General features: G+C 40.7%; 1 protein-coding gene across 2 annotated transcripts in view; it reads right to left on the bottom strand.

The window, feature by feature from the left end:
• Positions 1–23,554, bottom strand: part of ARIH2 (ariadne RBR E3 ubiquitin protein ligase 2) — a 40,781-nt gene that overhangs the window by 4,357 nt on the left and 12,870 nt on the right. For both annotated transcript variants that reach the window (XM_070936805.1, XM_070936806.1), the window contains exons 3-14: positions 21,880–21,947; positions 17,863–17,926; positions 15,980–16,127; positions 15,386–15,507; positions 12,245–12,354; positions 11,052–11,169; positions 8,537–8,587; positions 8,404–8,425; positions 8,032–8,183; positions 6,094–6,237; positions 4,373–4,441; positions 3,576–3,659 (exon numbers count right to left, since the gene is read on the bottom strand). In XM_070936805.1, the coding sequence (XP_070792906.1) occupies positions 3,576–3,659; positions 4,373–4,441; positions 6,094–6,237; positions 8,032–8,183; positions 8,404–8,425; positions 8,537–8,587; positions 11,052–11,169; positions 12,245–12,354; positions 15,386–15,507; positions 15,980–16,127; positions 17,863–17,926; positions 21,880–21,947 (1,152 nt within the window). The remainder of the gene's footprint in view (positions 1–3,575; positions 3,660–4,372; positions 4,442–6,093; positions 6,238–8,031; positions 8,184–8,403; positions 8,426–8,536; positions 8,588–11,051; positions 11,170–12,244; positions 12,355–15,385; positions 15,508–15,979; positions 16,128–17,862; positions 17,927–21,879; positions 21,948–23,554) is intronic.

Consider the following 23,554-nt stretch of genomic DNA (forward strand, 5'->3'; position numbering starts at 1 on the left):
TCCTAGCAGTTTTCACCACAACGTATAAAAACATGAAAAACTATCATCCAACAATAGCGAGCACTCACTATCCAAAGAGCCTCCGAAACAGCTCTGTCTGGAGTATTATTTCATTAATTTCCAGTATGCAATATACAGTCAGGTCCATAAATATTGGGACATCGACACAATTCTAACATCTTTGGCTCTATACACCACCACAATGGAGTTGGAATGAAACAAACACAATGTGCGTTAACTGCAGACTGTCAGCTTTAATTTGAGGGTATGTACATCCAACTCAGGTGAATGGTGTACGACTTACAACAGTTTGCATATGTGCCTCCCACTTGTTAAGGGACCAAAAGTAATGGGACAGAATAATAATCATAAATCAAACTTTCCCTTCTTAATACTTGGTTGCAAATCCTTTGCAGTCAATCACAGCCTGAAGTCTGGAACACATAGACATCACCAGACGCTGGGTTTCATCCCTGGTGATGCTCTGCCAGGCCTCTACTGCAACTATCTTCAGTTCCTGCTTGTTCTTGGGGCATTTTCCCTTCAGTTTTGTCTTCAGCAAGTGAAATGCATGCTCAATGGGATTCAGGTCAGGTGATTGACTTGGCCATTGCATAACATTCCACTTCTGTCCCTTCAAAAACTCTTTGGTTGCTTTTGCAGTATGCTTTGGGTCATTGTCCATCTGCACTGTGAAGCGCCGTCCAATGAGTTCTGCAGCATTTGGCTGAATGTGAGCAGATAATATTGCCCGAAACACTTCAGAATTTATCCTGCTGCTTTTATCAGCAGTCACATCATCAATAATACAAGAGAACCAGTTCCATTGGCAGCCATACATGCCCACGCCGTGACACTACCACCACCATGCTTCACTGATGAGATGGTATGCTTAGAATCATGAGCAGTTCCTTTCCTTCTCCATACTCTTCTCTTCCCATCACTCTGGTACAAGTTGATCTTGGTCTCATCTGTCCATAGGATCTTGTTCCAGAACTGTGAAGGTTTTGTTAGATGTTGTTTGGCAAACTCTAATCTGGCCTTCCTGTTTTTGAGGCTCACCAATGGTTTACATCTTGTAGTGAACCCTCTGTATTCACTCTGGTGAAGTCTTCTCTTGACTGTTGACTTTGACACACGTACACCTACCTCCTGGAGAGTGTTCTTGATCTGGCCAACTGTTGTGAAGGGTGTTTTCTTCACCAGGGAAAGAATTCTTCGGTCATCCACCACACTTGTTTTCCATGGTCTCCCAGGTCTTTTGGTGTTGCTGAGCCCACCGGTGCATTCCTTCTTTTTGAGAATGTTTCAAACAGTTGTTTTGGCCACGCCTAATGTTCTTGCTATCTCTCTGATGGGTTTGTTTTGTTTCTTCAGCCTAATGGTGGCTTGCTTCACTGATAGTGACAGCTCTTTGGATCTCATCTTGAGAGTTGACAGCAACAGATTCCAAATGCAAATAGCACACTTGAAATGAACTCTGGGCCTTTTATCTGCACATTGTAATTGGGGGTAATGAGGGAATATCACACACCTGGCCATGGAACAGCTGAGAAGCCAATTGTCCCATTACTTTTGGTCCCTTAACAAGTGGGAGGCACATATACAAACTGCTGTAAGTCCTACACCGTTCACCTGAGTTGGATGTACAAACCCTCAAATTAAAGCTGACAGTCTGCAGTTAACGCACATTGTGTTTGTTTCATTCCAACTCCATTGTGGTGGTGTATAGAGCCAAAGATGTTAGAATTGTGTCGATGTCCCAATATTTATGGACCTGACTGTATGTATGTATGTATGTATGTGTATATACATATACATATATACATACATACATACATACGTGTGTACGTGTGTGTGTGTGTGTGTGTGGTGTGTGTATGTATATATATATATATATATATATATATATATATATATATATATATATATATGTATGTATGTATGTACGTATGTATGAGGGTATCAGCCTAACTGCATAGAGGGAAGTTATTTTGTAATAAGGCAGTTGCTACCAAAAACATTGCCTGTGGGCTATAGATCCCTTCACTTCCCTGACATGGAAGGTCATTAAAAGATATTGCTAACAAGCACATACTTCATAGGCTGGCATCATATTCCTCATAACAATATATATACAGGTATTCCTTGGCTAACGACCGTTCGTTTAACAACAGTTCAAAATTAGAGTGGTCTCAGAAAAAGTTACTTACTCCCTAGACTGACACTTAACAAATGTTGCACTATACTATCCCTGCAGTCATGTGATCACAATTCAGGTACCTGGCAACTGGCATACATTTACAATCGATTGATTGCAGCATCTTATGATCATGTGATTGCAATTTGCATACTTTTCTGCTGATTTCTGGCAAAAAGCACTCTATTGGGGAAGTTGGGTTTGCTTAAACAACAGCATAAAATGTAAAGCAGCCCAAATAATAACATTGCCTTGCACAACCATCCTTCTGGATCCTAAATGCTCAAAGAAAACATTTTTCACTATTTTATGCAAGGCTAGAAAGGAAGTTACTGGGCCACTCTCAGAAAGCAAGGTGTTTTCAAGGAAGAAAGCAGCTCATGTGAAGCAATGCCCATGCCTTTCTGAATTCCTGTAGGGGTGATATCCTTAGTGTCTTGTCTATGCACGCATATACAATCTGGCAAATTCTATCTGGAAAAGACAGACCCTAAAGTACTCTATAACCAAGGACTTTAATGGTCAAAAACAACATTTTGAATTTTTTTTTTTTTTTTAAATTTGATTTATATGCCGCCCTTCTCCGGAGACTCAGGGCGGCTTACAATGCTTTAAGCAATAGCCTTCATTCTTTTGTATATTTTATACAAAGTCAGCTTATTGCCCCCACAAACTGGGTCCTCATTTCACCTACCTTAGAAAGGATGGAAGGCTGAGTCAACCTTGAGCCTTGGAGAGATTCGAACCAGCAGAAATTGCAGGCAGCTGTGTTAATAACAGGGTGCACTAAACCCTTGTACTATCAAGGCTCTTCGAATTGGATCTAGATGCCCTCAGTAATCAGTGCAATGCCTCAAAAACAGGAATGGTTATGTTACTATTTCTTTATTTAGTTTATTAGGGACTTTTTTGGATTGATGAGATTTGGGGATTTAAGAAGAGTTAAATAGATATAAATGTAAAGGAAGGAAACTGAATGAATTTATTAGATTAAGTTTATAACAAATATATGATTATTTCTGGTAATTCTTAACAGACCTTTGCTGATTAGGATGAAAGATGAGATTTTATCGATATGCATATAGAGAATGAGGTGACCTATGGGGTGAAGAATTTATTTTTTGTATTTTAAGAGATGGTGATAAATTGTGAAAGGTGTATGTATGCTAGAAATTCTATTTTTTCATTTTTTATCTTTTATAGTCTGTAGTCTGTATCTATATACTCTAAATTTCTAATAAAAATTATTTTAAAAAACAAAAATAGCAGTAGTAGTTTCTCATCCTTTATTATTGAAATCAATTTCTCCTCAGACTTCTGAGTAAAAAATGAGTTCATGACTGAGAAAAGGGGTTGAACTTCGTTTATTACTTACTCCTCTGTCATAACTGTCTGCTCTTTCCACTTTCCATGAGAGATTTTCAATCTCTGCTTCAAGTTGAGCCTGTTGGTATTCAAACTGAAAATCAAACAAAACATTATGAAAAAAAAACCCAGGACTGATATAGGAAAAACTCTTTCTATCTTTCAGCCAAATTTACAGCACAGATTAATAATACATTGTATCTATACACTATTTGCATCTATAGCAGAAGCATTTCAAATTAAGGAAACAGGCAGTCAATTCAATGAACGCAAACAGTTCGAGCAACGTAAAAGAATAAATCCTTGTTTGTAATTGATTAGACTTGGGCATGTTTGTTCTTTATTCTCCTATATCATATTTATAGTAATAATATTCATTAAGGCTTATAAGAACTTTCAATTATTGAAAGCCTGGTTGAAAACTAGTAGAGTTAGGATGTGCTAGTGACAAATATTTAACATTTTCTTCAGTACTCATTATACTTATGACAGGTCATTTGCCCATTAACATGCTTTTTAAGGCATATACACAGATATCCCAAGACCAAAACCAAAACCCCTTAATTTATTAGAACTGTATTGTTTCTTCCCCTTCCAAGCTTGGAAGATTTTATCTGTGGCTTCCAAGGGCCTCCCCTCCCATCACTTCCAAAGAATCAAAAAGCTCAGCTTCAGTAAATGAAAGCTACCATGTGGTTTTAGGCCATTTTTAGATATGGATTTGTATAAGTCCCAACTTTGTTTTTTTTTTCATTGTTCTTTAAGAATTTCAGTTATCATTCAATACGCAGAACTACATGGTCTTACCAATTTCTTCCTCGGACCAGATTCCATGTAGTAGGCATATGGATAGGTGTACTGTAGTGTATAACGACACTGCAATTTTTAAAAAAGGAAATAAGATTAGCAAGTTGTACTCGTGAACTAGGCCAATAGAGCTATCTGCTGTTCTTCTCCAAATTTCAGGGGCAGCAGTCCATATATGTATTATGATATAAAAAAGCAGCCCCTATTAGCAGTTGCTTCTATCTACGATACTGTAATACAGAGGACATAATATGAAGTTGCAGTAACAGCAATAGCATTTAGACTTATATACCGCTTCAGTGTTTTACAGCCCTCTTTACGGTTTACAGAATCAGCCTATTGCTTCCAACAACAATCTGGGTCCTCATTTTACCGACCTCGGAAGGATGGAAGGCTGAGTTGACCTTGAGCCGCTCATAAGTACCGTATTTTCCGGCATGTAAGACGACTGGGCGTATAAGACAACCCCCGACTTTTCCTGTTAAAATATAGGGTTTGGGCTATACTCGCCGTATAAGACTACCCCTCTTCCAACGCACACCAAATAAAAATTAAAAAACATCAACTGGCTCACCCACAATGTAAAAGCAGCTGTGCTAGACCCAAAATGGCCCCTGCAACAAGCAGGAACCTCACACAGCCACAAAAAGCCCAAAAAAACCAACTTTTACACTTTACACACACAAAATTCCACAAACATCTTTGTGAGATTTTGTGTGTTTGTGTAGTTAGAGTGAAACACTACCGAAACACACTAAATCTCAGAAAGCTGCACAAACATTATTTTATTTTATTTTTATATGAAAGCTAAATTTAAAACTTCCTAAACTTTAAATGGCTAGGTCTAAAAAAGAACAACTAAAAAAAACCCCAATTAACTATTTTTTTTAAAGCTCCCAAAGGGGGAAAAAACTTACCCAATAGAACAGGGGTCTCCAACCTTGGCAACTTTAAGACTTGTAGACTTCAACTCCCAGAATTCCTCAGCCAGCTTTGTTTTGCTGGCTGAGGAATTCTGGGAGTTGAAGTCCACAACTCCCTGCCTGCTTGATTGCAGGCAGGGAGTGGCTTGCTTATGGAATGGATTCAGGCAAGCAAAGCAAGGCAAGCGTTGCAACTAGCAGCTAAGGTAAGCAAGCTGGAGGGGGGAAAACTTTTTTCCTTTTACGTGGCTCTGGCGTTCCCAGCTGCGTTGCCTAATTGGCAGGCAATGCAGCTGGGATCATCAGAGCTTGGATCGCCAGAGCCATTTAAGGCTCGTCAGAGCCTTTCGGGCTGGTCTGCCTGGTTACAGGAGAACGACACCCGGCGTATAAGACGACCCCCGACTTTTGAGAAGATTTTCATGTGTTAAAAAGTCGTCTTATACGCCAGAAAATACAGTAAGCTATATTCGTGAAAGCAGAAGACAACAGAGCTCCTCTTTTCCCAGGTTTGTGGTGGTGGTGGTAGTAGTAGAAGCATCAAGAACAGAACAGAATGTGCTCCTACACCTCAACCAATCCCAGGTGAACTTAATCTAGTTTTCAGCTGTAGGTTCAGATCAGAGTACTGAACAACACATAGTAACTCCTTTGATAATATCCATTGCACCTAGTTGTCGTTTACAATCAGAGTTAGTGTTCCATAGCTATATAACCCATGAACCCAGCAATATACCCTAACCTACCACCCACCCCGACCCTCAGGTATTTTGACAAAGCTGATTTACAGATAGTTACCTTGGCTAGGAGTTTTGCTGCATTCTGTAAATACTGCCAATCTATCCACGTTCCCAAGTTGTTCATGACTCTTTCTTGGATTTTTTCTTGAATTCTCTGGTATGTCTGCGCCTCCAGCTGTAAACTCTTGTTGTGGTTTTCCCACTTCACAATGGAGAAAAGGAATAAAAATGAACATGTTTATTGGAAAAGCAAGCAAAAAACCTAACTGAGATCCAGCAGAAAAGGATAGTTTTCCATACTAAGCACTTCTAGTATCAAAGATGTATTATGCTGGAGGGTGGGGAAAGCATACCAATCACCTTCTAAAAGCAAGCTGTTTTTTGACAATGGGCTCTTAAAAAAGGCAAGGCAATTTATTTATCCTAGCATTCCCATTTGGTATGTGGTATAATTGGCTAGTTCAATTACAGAGCAAAGGTCAACCCAGACAGGAAGCACACAGCTATAAATGGCAGCTCTCCTCCAATATTCCACTTCCTTCTTTCATTGCTCCAGATCCTCTTTTATGACACTCATCTTCCCATCCACACCTGCAAACCTCAAGCTACATACCTGTTCTGGCATAATTATTGAACACAGCCAGTAGCTGAGGAATGTGAAGGTCCTCAAATTGACAAGAGTGGTGCCCTTTCTCCTAGTTCTGGAAAGCTCTTACAAACCTGGCTTTGGTCCTAGGCCTGGGATTGATATATTAATGTACGACTGCATTTGGGTAGGGGAGGGGGCTGTTCTGTGTTGTATGTAAGATTTAGTCTTGGCTGTCTGCTTGGTTTAATGTTTTATCTGTTTTATGGATTTTCAGGTTTTGTATGCTGCCCACAGACAGAGAGCTAGTAAATTTGAATAAAATAAATAGTTGTGCAATCTACTGAATGCTATTTTGTCATCTTTAAAAAATTACCTCAAATATTGTTTAACTACATCTGGAATATCTGGTTAGCTACGTAATTGTCCTTAGTGCCCTCTGAGCTTGGTTGTTTGCTTGACCCAACTAGGTAATATCATCAGTGAATGTGGGTTTGTTCCTTGTTTACATACACTACCTTGCTCTGCCAGTTTTGGTAAGGGTATGGTTCTCTCCTTGGTAATTCCTTGATTAGGGTATTGTTTAACTGTTTGTCTGATATTAATCCCTGCTTATCTCAACGTGGGATGCTGAAAAGGATATTCTTTGGTCATTAGGGAATTCCTGGATGCTTGGCATTCAGTCAAATCAGCCATTAATAGACACATAGGGATAAACTACATTTACACTCCATTGAAAAGAACAGTAAAAAAGCTAAGAAGGAACCAAAAGGAACAGACTGATTTTTTGGGGGGGGGGGGGATGATACTGATAAGGCTATTTTTATTGACAGAACAAGGTGAGAAATTATCTAATAGGCTCTTGAAGTTTCTCTCTCTCCTCAGAAGCGCCTTCAGAGAGGTTGCCGCCCTCCCAAATTTTTTGGAGTAATTGGGAGGGCAGCCACAAGCAATAAAAAAATAGTGACATTCAACTCACACAGCAATGAATTTCATCCATATATCTTATTTCTAAGAACAGAAACTAAAAAGTCACCATTTTAAAATTGGTTACACATATATGGATACAGAAAATGGTTTAAGCATATCTGGGGCAAATCTGTAAGATAGCAAATGTACTTTTATGGGAGGCAACATTTCAAAAGAAGCAATCCAATTTCAAAAGTGTAGCACTATTTCTGCTGGACCCCATAAAGAAAAAAAACTCCTGTTACAAGAATTATCTAGGAAGACATTTACGTCTTGAAAAATAAACTTAAGGATTCAGAATTTTGGTTTTGTGGTCATCCTGTTATCACAGAATGTAATGCTTATCACATAGACCTCTTGACGTTAATCCTTGTGCCTCTGCACAAGGCAGGATGCCCTGAAAAGTTTATAGTTAGTTTTGGCTAAGGAGACATTTCCTACCCTCTCAAAATAGAACAAGTACTTCTTGAGGGCCTCCCTGGCCTGTGCTTGCTGACTCTGATTTACAATATCAGGATTCTCTTTGTACCGACTGCATTCATAGTATTCACTGCCATGAGTCTTCCAGTCCCCTAGACACATCCAGCAAAAGTCTGCAAGAGATAAGAAGGCAAAAGCTAGTTAATAGAAAAACATCCATCTTATGGAAACCTAGAGCAGCCTAAGGGGCTGTGCTGAGCAGGCTATTGAACGAGTCCCTTAGAACAGTAATCAAAGGGCCACAAATGCTTTAATGGATCAGCAGGATAATATTTAAAGTAAAGAACAGGAAAATATTTTCCCAGTTCAAAAAAGCAGTTGTTACCCACTTACCGTGCTTGCATTTGGAACATTGCTGGAGGAAACAGAGAGAAAAAAAGAAGAAGTTAACAAACCACAAAGTTTTCATCTAAAAATCAGATAAAATTTTAAAGGCGATTCTTATGCTTATTTAGAAACTGCTCACCATGTGATTGCAGCCACCATTCTTTTCAATACAGATATTGCACTTGGGACACTGAGAAGAAAACAAGAGAGTAACATGAAACATAACAAAAGTTTCCCCCCTACTTCATATGCCTTCCAGGTTTCCACTCCATTTGGCCTCCATTTTTTTTTCTGTAATTGTGGAGTCTTCATTCTGCTCTTCATAAGAACACAGAAGTTTGCCTTGTAAAGAAAACCACTAATCTATCAAGCTACGGTAATGGCTTTCAAACTGGAGCCTTTCCTAGCATCGCCTGGAAGTGCCAACACTGAATCTGAGCCTTTTTCCACACAGAAAACATGTTCTATGATTCAGCTAAGGGCTTTATTTTAAATTCTTTCGATTATATCTCCTTAATTAAACATATATATATATACATATACATATACATATACATATACATATACATATATATATATATATATATATATATATATATATATATATATATATATATATATATATATATATATATATATATATATGTTTTCTCAGGTTTTCGCGGGTGTTTGTATGTAGGTCTTTGGTTATTCGGGTCTTCTCCCACGTAAAATTGAAGGTTTCTTGGCGACGTTTCGACGAAGTCTCATTCGTCATCTTCAGGCTGGTGTTCTCGGCTTCGTGCTTCCAGGAGCAATTTGCAAAATGCTCCTGGAAGCACGAAGCCGAGAACACCAGCCTGAAGATGACAAATGAGACTTCGTCGAAACGTCGCCAAGAAACCTTCAATTTTACGTGGGAGAAGACCCGAATAACCAAAGACCTACACACACACACACACACACACACACACACACACACACATAAAATTTCAGGGCCATATTTCAATAAACAATGGAGATTTTTCACTTGGAAGATGCAGGGTTTTGAACCAGGCATTTTAACAGATGAGGGGGGAGGGAGTCTTGTGTTTCTCTTTGGGTTTTGTAATCCATCCGTATCCCAACCAATCCAATACTTTTGCAATGTTCTTCTTTCGGTTGACATGCTGTTTATTAATATTACAATCCAAATCCTTTTAGATTTTTTTTTTTAATGTAATGTTCAGTCTTCCCTCTCCATAAAAATGGGTCTTCTCATTCTTTTAGTATGCATCTTAGATCAGTGGTGTCAAACTTGCGGCCCATGGGCCGGATGCATCACGAGCAGGCCACACCCACCCTGGCTCCACAAAGGCAAAAAATGTCACGATACGTCACGTGATGTGATTGAGTTTGACACGAGTGTCTTAGATGATTCCGCTAATCTTACTTTTCTGCTCAGGATAGCAATTCTCTTATTACCTTGGAAGGGGAGAAACATATGATCTAATCTTTTCTTTTGGGAGATGCAATACATTTAATAAACATATGAGCAAATGTATAATCAAGCAACTTGATTATATGCCATCATGTCAGTGTTGACTATTAGCAACAACGCAGATTTTCCACAACAGCATTTGTTCCCAAGCTGGTGTATCAGGTCTTCCAATGTGTACTTATTACTGTTGTAACTGAGTCCATCCACATTGCTTCTGGTTGGAACTCGCAATAACCCTTTTTTCCCTTTCACCCTCTTTCCATTTTGGCTTTTGTTTATTTGGGAGATAAGTGGCAAATGACAAGATAAGTGGGCAAAGAGGGGACGCAAGGAGGAATCTTTTGCGGATTGTGCGCCAGTTATGCCCGTTCCTGGACCAACAATCCCTACTCACAGTCACTTATGCCCTAGTCACTTCCCGTCTTGACTATTGCAACACGCTCTACTTGGGACTGCCCTTGAAGAGCATCCAGAAGCTCCAGTTGGTGCAAAATGCAACAGCTCGCATGGTTTTGTGCAGACCCCGGTGTGCACATGTATTACCTCTCCTGCAGGAGCTGCATTGGCTGCCCATTTGCTTCCAGGTGCAATTCAAGGTGCTGGTTGTCACCTTTAAAGCCCTTCATGGCTTGGGACCAGGTTATCTGAGGGACAGTCTCTTGCCGGTCACATCTACCCGACCCATCAGAGTGGGGAGGCAGGTAATATTATGGGTCCCATCCCTGAAGGAGATACACCTGGAGGGACCCAGAAGGGCCTTCTCCGTGGTGGCTCCCTCTCTCTGGAACATCATTCCCCCAGAGATCAAAACGGCCCCCACTCTAATTCTCTTCCGGAAGGCGCTGAAGACTGGTTCTGCCAGTGGGCCTGGGGAACTCAGAGCGGGATGGAGCCCATTAAATAGCTTGTGTGATCTGCTGTCGCCGGGGCGGAGGGTAGGGATGATTTTATTATATTACATTAATTTATTTGATTATTTTTATTATTTTACATGTGGTTTTATATTCTGTAAGCCACCCTGAGTTGCCATGGGTGAATATGCGGCAATATAAATTCAATAAATAAATAAATAAGTAAAATAAGCACTTCAGATATAGGACATATAATTCAATGACCAACCCCTCCATTAATAGCCAAACAGAGATTTGTTTGAAACTACAAATACTTAAAAGTGTCCCCTCCCTAACACACTTACATCTTTAGTGTGAGCGCTGATGTAGTTAGCTGTTTCAGAGTCATCTGCACACTTAGTGAGCCATTTTCGGATGGTAGCACAATCTGTAGGAGCGTGGTACATCTGCCGACATTTGAAACTTAAGCAAAAAGAAATTTATGTCCAGTTTAAAGAAAATCTATTACTTGTAAGCAAATACTATTTGAAAAAGACAACGGCACCCATACGCAAAGCTTGCATTCCTAATACTTCTGCATAAAAACTGAGTGGAGTTGTATGTATCCCACTTAATAGCAGAATTTGGCAGTAGAAAGTAGAGTACAATATCCTGAGGAATGTTATCACAGTATCAACACAAATAAATCCAGTGCAGGATGGCAGCCTCTTCACTGAAGGTCATGGACTGTAATCTATCACATTGGTCTAGAGTGCGCTGGTAGATAAAAGATATTTTTGATTGGCTGAAAGTCACCTGACTAGCTTCTATGTCTAAGGAAGAATTAGAACCTGGATTTCCTCACTTTTAGTCCAGCATCTTAAATGCTATACTACACTGATAACTCCCTACATCTTTTTATTTCACTTAGAAAAAAAAGCCAAAATAGCACAAAACCTCTACATATGCTGATGTTTAAATTAGCATGGGACAGTTTCCACTTTTTTTGTACAGACCATATATACCCCTAGCTTTTAGAAATGGCAGTGAAATAGTGGGATCATCAAAAGGAGGTTATACAATCCATAAGCTACATATACCTCTCCAAATCATATTTACAACTACCAAATGCTACTTTTACTGCCCTTTTCACATCACATTCAAACTCTTTGATTCTAAATGCTGGCATTTGCAGAATGAAGTTGATTTGCATAACCGCTGCTCATTCCTTGTAAAATTATTCAGAGGTTTATTAGTTCTTGCTGTCCACTTGTTCTCACAACTCTGTAATAATATTACAACCCTGTGAATTGTAATAGCAATTCACCTATTCACAGTTTCATCTTCAAAACAGTTAATCATTTGCCTGCTTCTTCAAGCCACATTAGACTCTCAAGCCCATCTATACCCAAGGAGCTGGATGGCAAATTCAACAGTTTGACAGTCACTTCTGTCACTGCTGCATTTGTTCAGGCTGTTCCTCCTTTCAAGAAGGTATTTTCTATTCTTCCCATCTCTATCATTTGTGTCCATCAAATATACAATGTCCTTTTCTTACCAGAAAACCTCATTACAGCGATTGCACTGCACTCGGCGGGCTTTGGGCTCCTGTACTTGTATGACCATAGGACAGTCAGCGCCAGGACAGAGCTGCAGCTGGAAATGGCTCTGTGGGACAAACATTGTAAGTCCGCTTTAAAAATTATTTTAGAGAACTCCATCGAAACAAAACTGTATCTGGTTTTAAGTGAGGTGGATTTTATTTTTGGAGGACCAATTGTTTTTTTCTTCTGGGAAAACGTTTAAGGAAGCCTTCCCAGGAAAAGATACTTTTGAAATAAATATAAGGAAAACATGGGAGTTGACTGCTCTCCATTGAGAGAGACTCTTCCACAGAACTGGTGCTGCTACCAAAACGAAGGGCCTCCCAAAGCGGGGAATCAGGAACAGTTTTCTTTGGAATGAACTGAAAGCTAGAGCTAATTCCGATTACAGCAAGCAGTCTTACGGCTAAAAACTACAGGTAGTCCTCGGCTTACAACAGTTCATTTAGTGACCCTTCAAAGTCGCAACGGCACTGAAAAAAGTGACTTATGACCATTTTTCACACTTACCACCCTTGCAGCATCCTCATGGTCACATGATCAAAACTCAAAACGCTTGGCAAGTGGTTCATGTTTATGACGGTTGCTGTGCCCTGGGATCATGTGATCCCCCTTTTGCGATCTTCTGACGAGCAAAGTCGATGGGGAAGCCAGATTCACTTAACAACTGTGTTACTAACCTAACAAATGCAGTGATTCGCTTAACAACTGTGACAAGATAAATCATAAAACGGGGCAAACTCACTTAACAAATGTTTCACTTAGCAACATAAATTTTGGGCTCAATTGAGGATTACCTGTACAGGGCTTTGAAGTCAAAACTAGCATGTCTCCAGAAGCCAACTGGAAGCCATGGCAAAGGCCTGATGCAGGGGTGAAATGCTCCCGGTTCGGACCAGATCACCCGATCCGGTAGCAATGGTGGATGGTTCGGAGAACCGGTAGCAAAAATCCCTGTCCCACCCCCATGCCCAGCTGAGCCACGCGATCATCAGAGGCTTTTTTTTTAATTTTTAAAAGCATTTTTTCTACAACCTCTTCGGCTGAAAAAATGCTTTTAAAAGAAAAAAAAAAAGCCTCTGATGATCCCGTGGCTCAGCTGGGATCATCAGAGGCTTTTAAAAGTATTTTTTCTACCTCTTCGGCTGAAGAGGTTGTAGAAAAAATGGTTTAAAAAGTAAAAAAAAAAAAAGTTGGCCACACCCACCCAGTCACATTACCCCCCCACCAAGCCATGCCCACAGAACCGGTAGTAACAAATCTTACATTTCACCACTGGCCTGATGATAGGTATAACATGCTCCCAACCATAGGTGACAGTCAACATATAAGGCCGATATACTCTGGTCTTATCAAGAGAATGTAAACAAAGAAATGGGCTAAGTATGCTCAGCGTGGCTCGTCTTCTTCCTCAGATCTGCTTGGCTGAACCATTTGCATGTCCTTCCCTTGGGGAAGAACCTGTTTCATGGCTGTCGGTCCAATCACTTCCTAGAGGCCAGGGTTTTTCCCAAAGCTGTCATTTCCCCCTTTCCTGTCTTCGGTCTTGCATGTAGACGTTGTCTCTCTGGGACTTCTCTTTGTCCAGGGCACCCCCCCCTCCCCCAATGGACTTTTCTTCTCTCTCTCCAACTGGAGTTCAATAACTTGCTCCACACACTCATGTAACTTCACTCTCCAGCCACTCTGTTCTACAGTCTCCTTCTTTTCTCTCTCACTCTTAAATTTTCAGCCAGACTGCAGCACATCCTCCAGTAACTGAGGAGGTGGGTGTGTCCCCAAAGCTTTCACACCTACATACCACTCTGGACTAATAGGATTGCTGTCTCTACAGCTTCCCGCAACAGCTCTGGCTAGCAGCTAGGAGAACTTATCGGCCTGCATGACAGTGGAGCTACACTTCAAGACTAGCCTCTTCTTCACTTTTCTCTCTTCATTTGATGGCTCACGCCAGCACACAGCTACCGCTCCAGAGCACCAAAACTGTAGGCCACTTAACCAGATGGTAATGGGGACATAAGTTATTGTTCTGGTGCACTTACCAAGGTTGAAAAAGTTCTTATGCCATGGCTTCCACCTCTTTTAGCAGGAGCCATGAGTGCAAAAGGACCCTAGTTTGCAAATCTGGTTCTTCAAGGATAGTGCTGACCAGTCCAGAATAAACACTGATCTGTTTTGTTTGGCTTCACCATCAGAATTTTCTGTCCCATCCAAACCCTGACAATCAGTTAAAGTATCAAGGACATTTCTCACCCAATCTGGGTAGCAATGTTAAGCATGTTGTTGACTGTTTCACAACTTACAAGTAAGTCATTGCCTGACAACCACAACTGGGGCCAGAATTTGAGTCACTAAGCAATGCTCAGTGACTTGTCAAATAAGTCACCACATGACTGGACTTGATTTTATGACCATTGTTACCGTGGTCATTAGGTGAATTATTTGGCCATTGTCAATCACATGGTTAAGCGAATCTTGCTTTCCCAATTCCCTTAGCTTATTAGAAGCCAGCCAGGAAGATCTCAAATTGCAATCACATGACCACAGGACACTGCAACCCTTATAAAGGTGAGCCTGTTGTCAAGTGCCTACATTATGGTCACTGTGACAATGGGAGTGGTGCAACAGTGATAACTTTAAGGAAGGGTCATCAGTCACTTTTTCCAAGAATACTTTTAACTTCGAACCACCCTTAAACAACTGGCCATAAATTGAGGATTACCTGTATCAGATAATCTCTCTCAGCAACTACATGTAGATGCTGAAGGACAGGGTAAAAGGACCAACTCCTGAAACACCCCACATGACAGGGGCCACCAAGAGGACTTCTATCTCCCCCCCTTCCCTGACTGGAGTCACTTGTTGAGAGAAAAGCAAAGCTATCGCAAAGCAGGTTTCCAATTCCCAATGCCAGAATTAAAGCCCTTCAAACAGAAAGGAATTTTCCAAAAGCAAATGAAACTTTTTAAGGAAGTGCATGATGCAGTCTTAAGTTTACAGGTACACAGCTTACAGACAAATTCATAGAAATTGATCTGGGTTATTTCCTTAATGCATAAAACAGAAAGTGTTGAACATAAAGTGACAAATGATACCTCAATATAGTCCCTGAAGAGGTAGCGTCTGTATTTATCTTTCAGCTCCTCACTAGGTAGCAGTGGAAACACAAAATCTTCTGGAGTTCGAAGCAAACAATCCTGAGCCATGCAGGAGACACCTAGTAAAAAAAAAAAAAAAAGCCAAAATGGCTACTGTCAAAAACAGAGACTTGAATGACACCAGAGACCATTATTGTTTTTTTAAAAATCTTCAAATACTATCCAATTTCACAGAATTTCTGGAAAGCTGGCTCTGAAAAGACTATTGTCAGAACTGTTCAGCAATGGAAAACATTATCCTTCTTAATCAGAGACAGCTGAAAAAGAATTCAGTGGGAACAGTCCATTCAAAGAAGGTAGGATATAAATTTCTGGGAGACAATCCAAAGGGCCAAGAGACAGCTGTTGTCAACCCCACAACCCAAGATAAAATCTGCTGCTATCCAAAGAAGACTTAAAAAGAATGCAAGACATTCCCCTTGAACTGCTCCATTTCTAAGATTGTGAGAAGATATACCAGCAGCAGAAAGCAGTACGTAGAGATACCGGTGTATCCCAAAAGAGCCAAATGACCCATTGCTTTGCGCTTACCAACTCCCACTCCATCTTTGACAAGTACGGTACAATGCTGCTCCCAACAGCTGCGGCAAAACTGATGCTGACAGGCTAGAGATAATAGGTTTTCCTTTCGAACCAACTGCATGCAAACTGCACAGTGCTGGGAGGAATGTACCATGGCCTGTTTGAGAGAGAGAGAGAGAGAGAGAGAGAGAGAGAGAGAGAGAGAGAGAGAGAGAGAGAGAGAGAAGGGGAGGGAGAGAGAGAGAGAAATTCAGTTCTGATTTATAGTCAGGAATAAGCAGTTCCTTCCTTGTGTTATGTGCATACCACAATAACTATACATAGGACATTAAAGTGGCTACTCCCTTCATCAGCTTAATTTCAAACTGGGCAACTCCCACTGAAGAAGAAACTGCAACATATATAGACCAGGAAGGCAGCACCACAACTTTGCCAAATTGAGATAAAGTTAATGACACTTCCATTAACTTTACAATGATTACAATTGTAAATATACAATGATTATATTTACAATGTCAATATATCGCTCACATAAAACAAAGCATAGTACATAAAGCTGTACTATGCTAAATGAGTTTTACAAGACAAGAGAAACAACGTTGGAGGGGTAGGGGGCTTCCAACTTTCCACAGAACAGCAGGAGGCCCTCCAGTTAGTAACATCGTATGCAAGGGATGGCATTCTTTTTTCTCCCACATGTCTTTTTCAGAGCTGAAATTATGGGGATGGGAACAGATGACCTATAAACCACTTCAATTTATACCCTTAAAACATCCTCAAATCCTGAGAACAATCCAAAATTTCATTATTTAGTTAGTTAGTTCAGGGTTGGTAGGTGGGCAAGAATAGAAATAAAGGTAGTCTCACTTCCAGAAACTCATGTTCTCTTTTGCATCCCAATCTTAGTTTTCAATAATAAACAAATATAACGTCACCAAAAGTTGGCCATTTTGCCACTAAATTCTAACAGTGCAATTCAGGGTGCTGAATGGGAGGGCACATGCCGCTTGAAGACTGCCTATTCTTCTTCTAGGAACTGTGTTAATCAGACCCTAGCAAATTATTATATAGAATGAGAGGTGCGGCTATATTTTATATGTTACATATGACTTGCTTCATAATACAGGTAGGCCTTGGGATTGCTGTCACCAAGTGCCATGGTTGTAAAACACATGACGTGACCATGCAAGAACCTCAAATGATTTCTTGCCAGTTTCCCCATTGACTTTGCTCGTGGGAGGCAGGGAACATATGAAATTGTGATCATGTAACCATGGCTTGCTGCTACATCGTAATCACAAGTTGAAGAGGCTGTGATAAAGAACTTCAAGGACAATCCATAAGTATCGTTCATTCTGCACCATTGTAAGTTTTGAGCGGTTGCTGAATGGGTGGTCATTAAACAAGGTTGACCTATATACAGTATATAATAGATACAATGGTAAGGAGCTGATTTACAATCAATAGTGACACCTACACAAATTCACATCTCTCAAAAGCAATAATCCCAGTCATAAGAAGCAAGATCACCATTTAAAGAGATGAATCACTATTACTTTGTAATACTGGCATATTATTACTATGGTAATTATGTTTTCCTATTTCAAAAACTTTGAAAACAATCTTTTAAATTATTCAATTCTATTTAGAATACAATGGAAATACAAAAATGTTTTGAGCAGAAAGTATCTGCTCAAATAAGATTGTAATCAATCTTATTGTAATCAGTCTTATTTGGAATAAAGAATAACTGCTTAGCATGTTTGAATTACATATATTCAAAATATATATTTAATAAATGTACGTGCTACCTACCTCACTAACCAGAGTGACTCTTGGCGGCTTATAAATACTTTTTAACACCAAGTACCTTAGAAAATCTATTTACTCACGTGTTTGAATGAGGCAGGCTGAACTCTTGCTTCCACTAGCAACTGAACTGAATTAGATGTGTGCCTGAGAGCCAGAAAAAAAGTAAACTTTAGACAAACATAGGGCCACACCTGTGAAATTAATGAATTCATCAGGTCATAATCTTAAATCACTAAATAATCAACTTTTTCTGACAAAGCCAGCCCATGGAGGTTAACAAAAACATTACTAATAATAAAATCTAATGCAAAATAATCAATATCATAAAGCAATTATAGTAGTAAATTTTAAAAACACATAAAAATATAGGCATTGGCATAAAATATTGTTGTTAAACATTACAAAAATTAAAATGGAGGAAAGTTTCAGTTGAACAAATACATTTCCGGGTTACTGTTAAATATAGTCAGAGAAGCAGATTGAACTCTGGAGAAAGAAATTCCAAAATTCCAAATTGTAGCTTTTGGAATATACATTTAGGGGCAATCATTCATTTAAATAAGTGAGTCTCAACTATATGGAGATGTATGTCTTGAACCTAACTTGGAAACCTATGGAAAACTAGTGCAAATAAGAGCAGGACTGTGTTGCTTGCTTTCATCTGAAGCAAAAAACAGAAATATGGCCTCTGCATTCTATATCCAACTGCAATTTTTGGGTTTTTTTCTAAGGTACTGTCACCAGCACATATTACATCAATTTAAAAAAAGATCACCAATCCATGGATTGGATATTTCCAAAAATGAGATCAGTTGAAGAATCACATGAAATTGGAAATAATCTTAAACACAAGTTCAAAAGTATTTTAAGAGGTAGTGAAGAATTATCAAGCAAAATGCTGTGCAACAAAGGCGATAATCTTCTTTTCAGCTGAGATCATACTCAGTGTTTTATGGCTACACTCCAAAAATGGATCCAGAAGACAGGGACATAGCAAAATCAACAGTTCTGTTACAGGAGAGTTGTGAGTCAGGGAGAGATATGTATACACAGGCACATTTTTTGAATTTATGCCATTCTAAATATTTTTCAAAGCTCAGTTTCTAATTCTAATCTTAATACCAATACTATTCTGAAATACAGCTTGCTACAAAATGCAAGTGTGTGATTTGCCACCCATTCCGATGGCTGATGAAGAGAGAGCTTCACATCAAAACCTCAGGATGATGGAATGTGTAGCCAGAGATGTTACATTCCCCCACCATATAGGGTCAGATGACTTTAATGCCCTTTAGCTATAAAGACAGTAGAGATACCATTTCCCCCCGAAACTAAGACTTCTCTGGATAATACATGCAATAAAATAAGCCCCCCCCCCCCCGCAAAATAAGCCCCCGAACTACTTACACACATGTGAAGCTGGTCCTGCCATTTCCTCTGGTTGCTTGCCACGCAAACATGATATGAGGAGGCGAGGCCGGAAGAGGGGGGGAAAGGGGAGGGGGAACATGCCCCATGCACCCCACATGCCCTTACTGTACCTACCGGTAATGCTGATGGCCGCCGCAAAAAGAGCGGCAGGCCAGCTACGCGCCTCGTACTCCACTCCTGCCCCTTGCTTAGCAATCCTCCCCCTTTAGGGATGCAATTTGGAGGTGGCGGGTGGGGCAGGGGAGAAGCAGGACACACTTCTTACCTTTCCAGCTCCGTCGCATTCCTCGCCGTTGTGTCCAGGGAAACGTTGTAAAAAAAACCTTCTCGCGAGTTCAATCAAACTTCTCACACTCGCAAGAAGTTTTCTTTTACAACGTGTTTCCCTGGACACAACGGCGAGGAACACGATGGAGCTGGAAAGGTAAGACGCACTTCTCACCCGCCCCACCTGCCACCCCCAAATTGCATCCCTAAAGGGGGCAGGTGGCTAAGCAAGGGGCAGGAGCCCTGCCATGCCCAGCGCGGGGGGGGGGGGGGAGAAGAGAAGAGATGGCAAGGAGAGTCATGTTTCGCTCCACGCGTCTCGCTTCCCCCTCGCCACAACTGCCAGAAATGAGTCTTTGTGAGACTCATCGTGCCACCGCCACCGCCTTGTGGAGCAGGACTCTGCAAGGGTTGTGCCATTGCACACACAAACGGCAGCACTGCCGCGAGGTTCAACATACTGGCGCAGCCACAAGCGGCAGGACGGCAGCTGTGCCAATATGATGAAGTTCTTGCATGCAGTGGCACAACGAGCCTTGCAGAGTCCTGCTCCACGAGGCAGCAGCCGGACATATCAGGACAGCCAGCCACTTAGCTGGCATGAAGAACAGGGAGGGGAGGTGACGGCGGCGGCGGGACATCCAGTCCCACGCTCGCTGCCTCCTGCACTCCCAAAATAGTAAGACATGCCCCCCCGCCCCCAATAATAAGGCCAAGCCCTTATTTCGGAGTTCAAAAGAAAATAAGACTCTGTCTTATTCGGGGAAACACAGTTGTCCTTGGTTACTGACCACCAATTCAGCAACCGTTCAAAGTTGCAACAGCACTGGAACAGGTGGTTTATGACAAGTCCTCAAAGTTGCAGCTGTTGCGGTATCCCTGCAATCACCTGATTACAATTTGGATGTTTGGCAACTCGCATGCATTAGAATGGAAAGGACCTTGGAGGTCTTCTAGTTCAACCCCCTGCTTAGGCAGGAAACCCTAGACCAGGGGTGTGAAACTTAAGGCCCGGGGCCGGATCCGGGCTGCAGGGTGCTTAGATCTGACCCACAGGGCTGCCCTGGAAACAGTGAAGGACCGGCCTGTGGTGCCTCTGCCAGCGAAAACGGAGCTTGCAAGGGCCGCAGATGGTCCTCCCAAGCTCCATTTTCACTGGCAGAAGATTGCAGGCCATCGCAGCCAAAAACAGAGTTTGCAAGGACTGCGGGCGGCACTCCCGAGCTCCGTTTTCACTGGCAAAGGATTTCAGGAGGCCGTTGCAGCCAAAATGGAGCTTGCGAGCCAATTTTTGTTGGCAGAGCGGTCGGGACCCCTCAGGCACCCCCAACATGAGTGACATCGAGCTGGCCACACCCACCCTGGCCTCCCAAGGTCAAACACAACCCTGATGCAGCCCTCAATGAAATCAAGTTTGACACGCCTGCTCTAGATCATTTCAGACAAATGGTTATCCATCGCATTTACAATGGTCACAGTGTCTTGTAGTCACATGATTGCCATTTGCGACCTTCACAGCCAGCTTCCAACAAGCAGTCAAGGGGGAAATTGGCAGGAAGCTGCAATTTGCAGTCACGTAACGTTGTGCTTGACTACCTGTGATGATTCGCATCATGACCGCAGCTGGAACTGATGCCGTTAAGTTGGTATGGTCATATTTTACTTTATGACCACATCACTTAGCGACAAAATTCCCAGTCTCAATTATGATCAGTGAGGACTACCTATACATAAATTGAATTATTTTTTTTCAAAATCTTCCACATAAGGCAATAAAATAAGACTTTGCCATTATTCTCACTCATTTAATTTCTTGGAATAACCCACATTACAGATTTCAATATGTCAACCTTAGGAGAACAAACAGAGAGAGGTATTTTACCATAAGGTTCCCCTCGCACATATGTGCTAGTCGTTCCTGACTCTAGGGGGCGGTGCTTATCTCTGTTTCAAAGCTGAAGAGCCAGCGCTGTCCAAAGACGTCTTCCGTGGTCATGTGGCCGGCATAACTAAATACCAAAGGCGCACGGAACGCTGTTACCTTCCCACCAAAGGTGGTCCCTATTTTTCTACTTGCATTTTTTACGTGCTTTCGAACTGCTAGGTTGGCAGAAGCTGGGACAAGTAACGGGAGTTCACCCTGTTACGCGGCACTAGGGATTCGAACCGCTGAACTGCCGACCTTTAGATTGACAAGCTCAGTGTCTTAGCCACTGAGCCACTGCGCCCCTTCTTTTTACCATGTTTACCATTTTACCATGTTCTGACCCAAACATAGGGTGGGATTTTTAAATAATTTTTTACAAGAGTCTAGTAAGAGAAACAATATTTTGTGTCTGCTTTCATAGTAAAGCATCAAAGGCGATTTGCACATATCTACGAATTGATCATATGCTTACCTTTCTAAAATTTCTGAGATTTGCCAATGGAAGCTAACTAATACAAGTTTAGCCACTGCATGAGATACCTAAAGGGGAGAAAGAAAAAAAAAAGTGTTGATGAATAATAGAATTGCAAAACATGCAAGCCCTGCAACTACATTTATGTTTCATAATTTGAGCAATGTTTTGAGGAAAGTTGAGGGTCCCTTTCAGTTTATTGTTTTTCTATTATGCACTATGCTTTTCAATTTGATATCATAATAAAAGTTAATTCATATGCAAGAGTGTACAGAGTTCATTCCAACTTCAAAAATTCAGCATTAAAAGGAAGTCCAAAGTCTGCATTCTGCAAAGTTATAGAGCATATGAATATTGTTCTTTTGTTTCTCCTATTTAGGATTTACTGTAGAGATAAGCGGCAGGTGGCTCATCATCATCAGTATATTTGGACTTCAGTTCTTTTTAGATCTACCCAGCTGGAATAACAATAAAGAAGGATGGAAGTTCCACTGAGTAACATTTGTGCTTGTCCTGTGCTTCGAACCTTTTATCTATTAATAACTGGGAAAGAGGATTCACCAGGCTTTCCTATCTCAGTCAAACTGCAACATAGTCCAGCTGTTCATGGACAGCATTCACAGTAAGCAATACAACAGAATAACAGAGCTGGGAGGGACCTTGTAGGTCTTTTAGTCCAATCCCCTACTCAGGCAAGAAACCTCATACCATTTCAGACAAATGGTTGTCCAATTTCTTCTTTAAAACTTTCAGGGTTGGATCATTCACAACTTCTGGAGGCAAGTCGTTCCACTGATTAAGGGCAAGTTGTCCCAAAGGTGCTTTTTCAAGAACCATGACCTAGATGACTGAGAATCTCCTATCATATCATAGACATTATCATAGACATTAAGGGCAAGTTGTTCCCCTGATTAAAGGCAAGTTGTTCCACTGATTAAGACAATGTAGCTTTGCTTGGCTTAATGAAGTATGGAATCCTGTCATTGTGCTTTGTAAATCATGGTTTATGGCTCAGTGCATGTCAAACTGGACATCATGGATTTTGTATGGTTAAGCAACTCCAATCTGTTCCCATTCAGAGAAAATATATCTAGCATATGCCAGTATAACTCCTTCACAAATGGCCAATATCTAGCACAGTGTCATTTTTTTATTATTCTTCTTCACTATATTGTCTCTGACTTTAGTTGTATTCAGAGTACTTATTACCGTGGAATAGAGTTAATGCAAAAAAATCTATGATAAATATAAAATGCAAAACAGCTATCCACAAAATGCAAAATATGAAAAAATGACATGACTCAATGCCAGGACTTAAGATACAATAAACTAGAATTAGAAGAAATGGGTAAAGAACTGAGTACAGAATTACTATACCTGATCACTAGAAGCAACTATTAGCTATCTAGTAACTTGGTCACCTTTAAGGGAATTGCTAATAATTTGTGTTTCTCAAAAGCTAGGGAAATTGTACTTAAACAGCTGAATAAAGGGGAAAATATCAGAAATTATGTTTTATGATTAATATCAGAGTTCAAAAAAATAATTACACTATCAAATTGTACCTATATGAAATTGAAAACATGTTTAGTATGTACAAGATCTGGAACACATATGCCATGAAAGCAGAGCATTTGTCACTCCAAAAATCACCTTCAAACAAGTACCAAGCAGT

Source organism: Pituophis catenifer, unplaced genomic scaffold, assembly GCF_029215685.1.
Source record: "Pituophis catenifer annectens isolate HBS135680 unplaced genomic scaffold, rPitCat1.0.hap2 SCAF_2, whole genome shotgun sequence".
Taxonomy (NCBI): Eukaryota; Metazoa; Chordata; class Lepidosauria; order Squamata; family Colubridae; genus Pituophis; species Pituophis catenifer.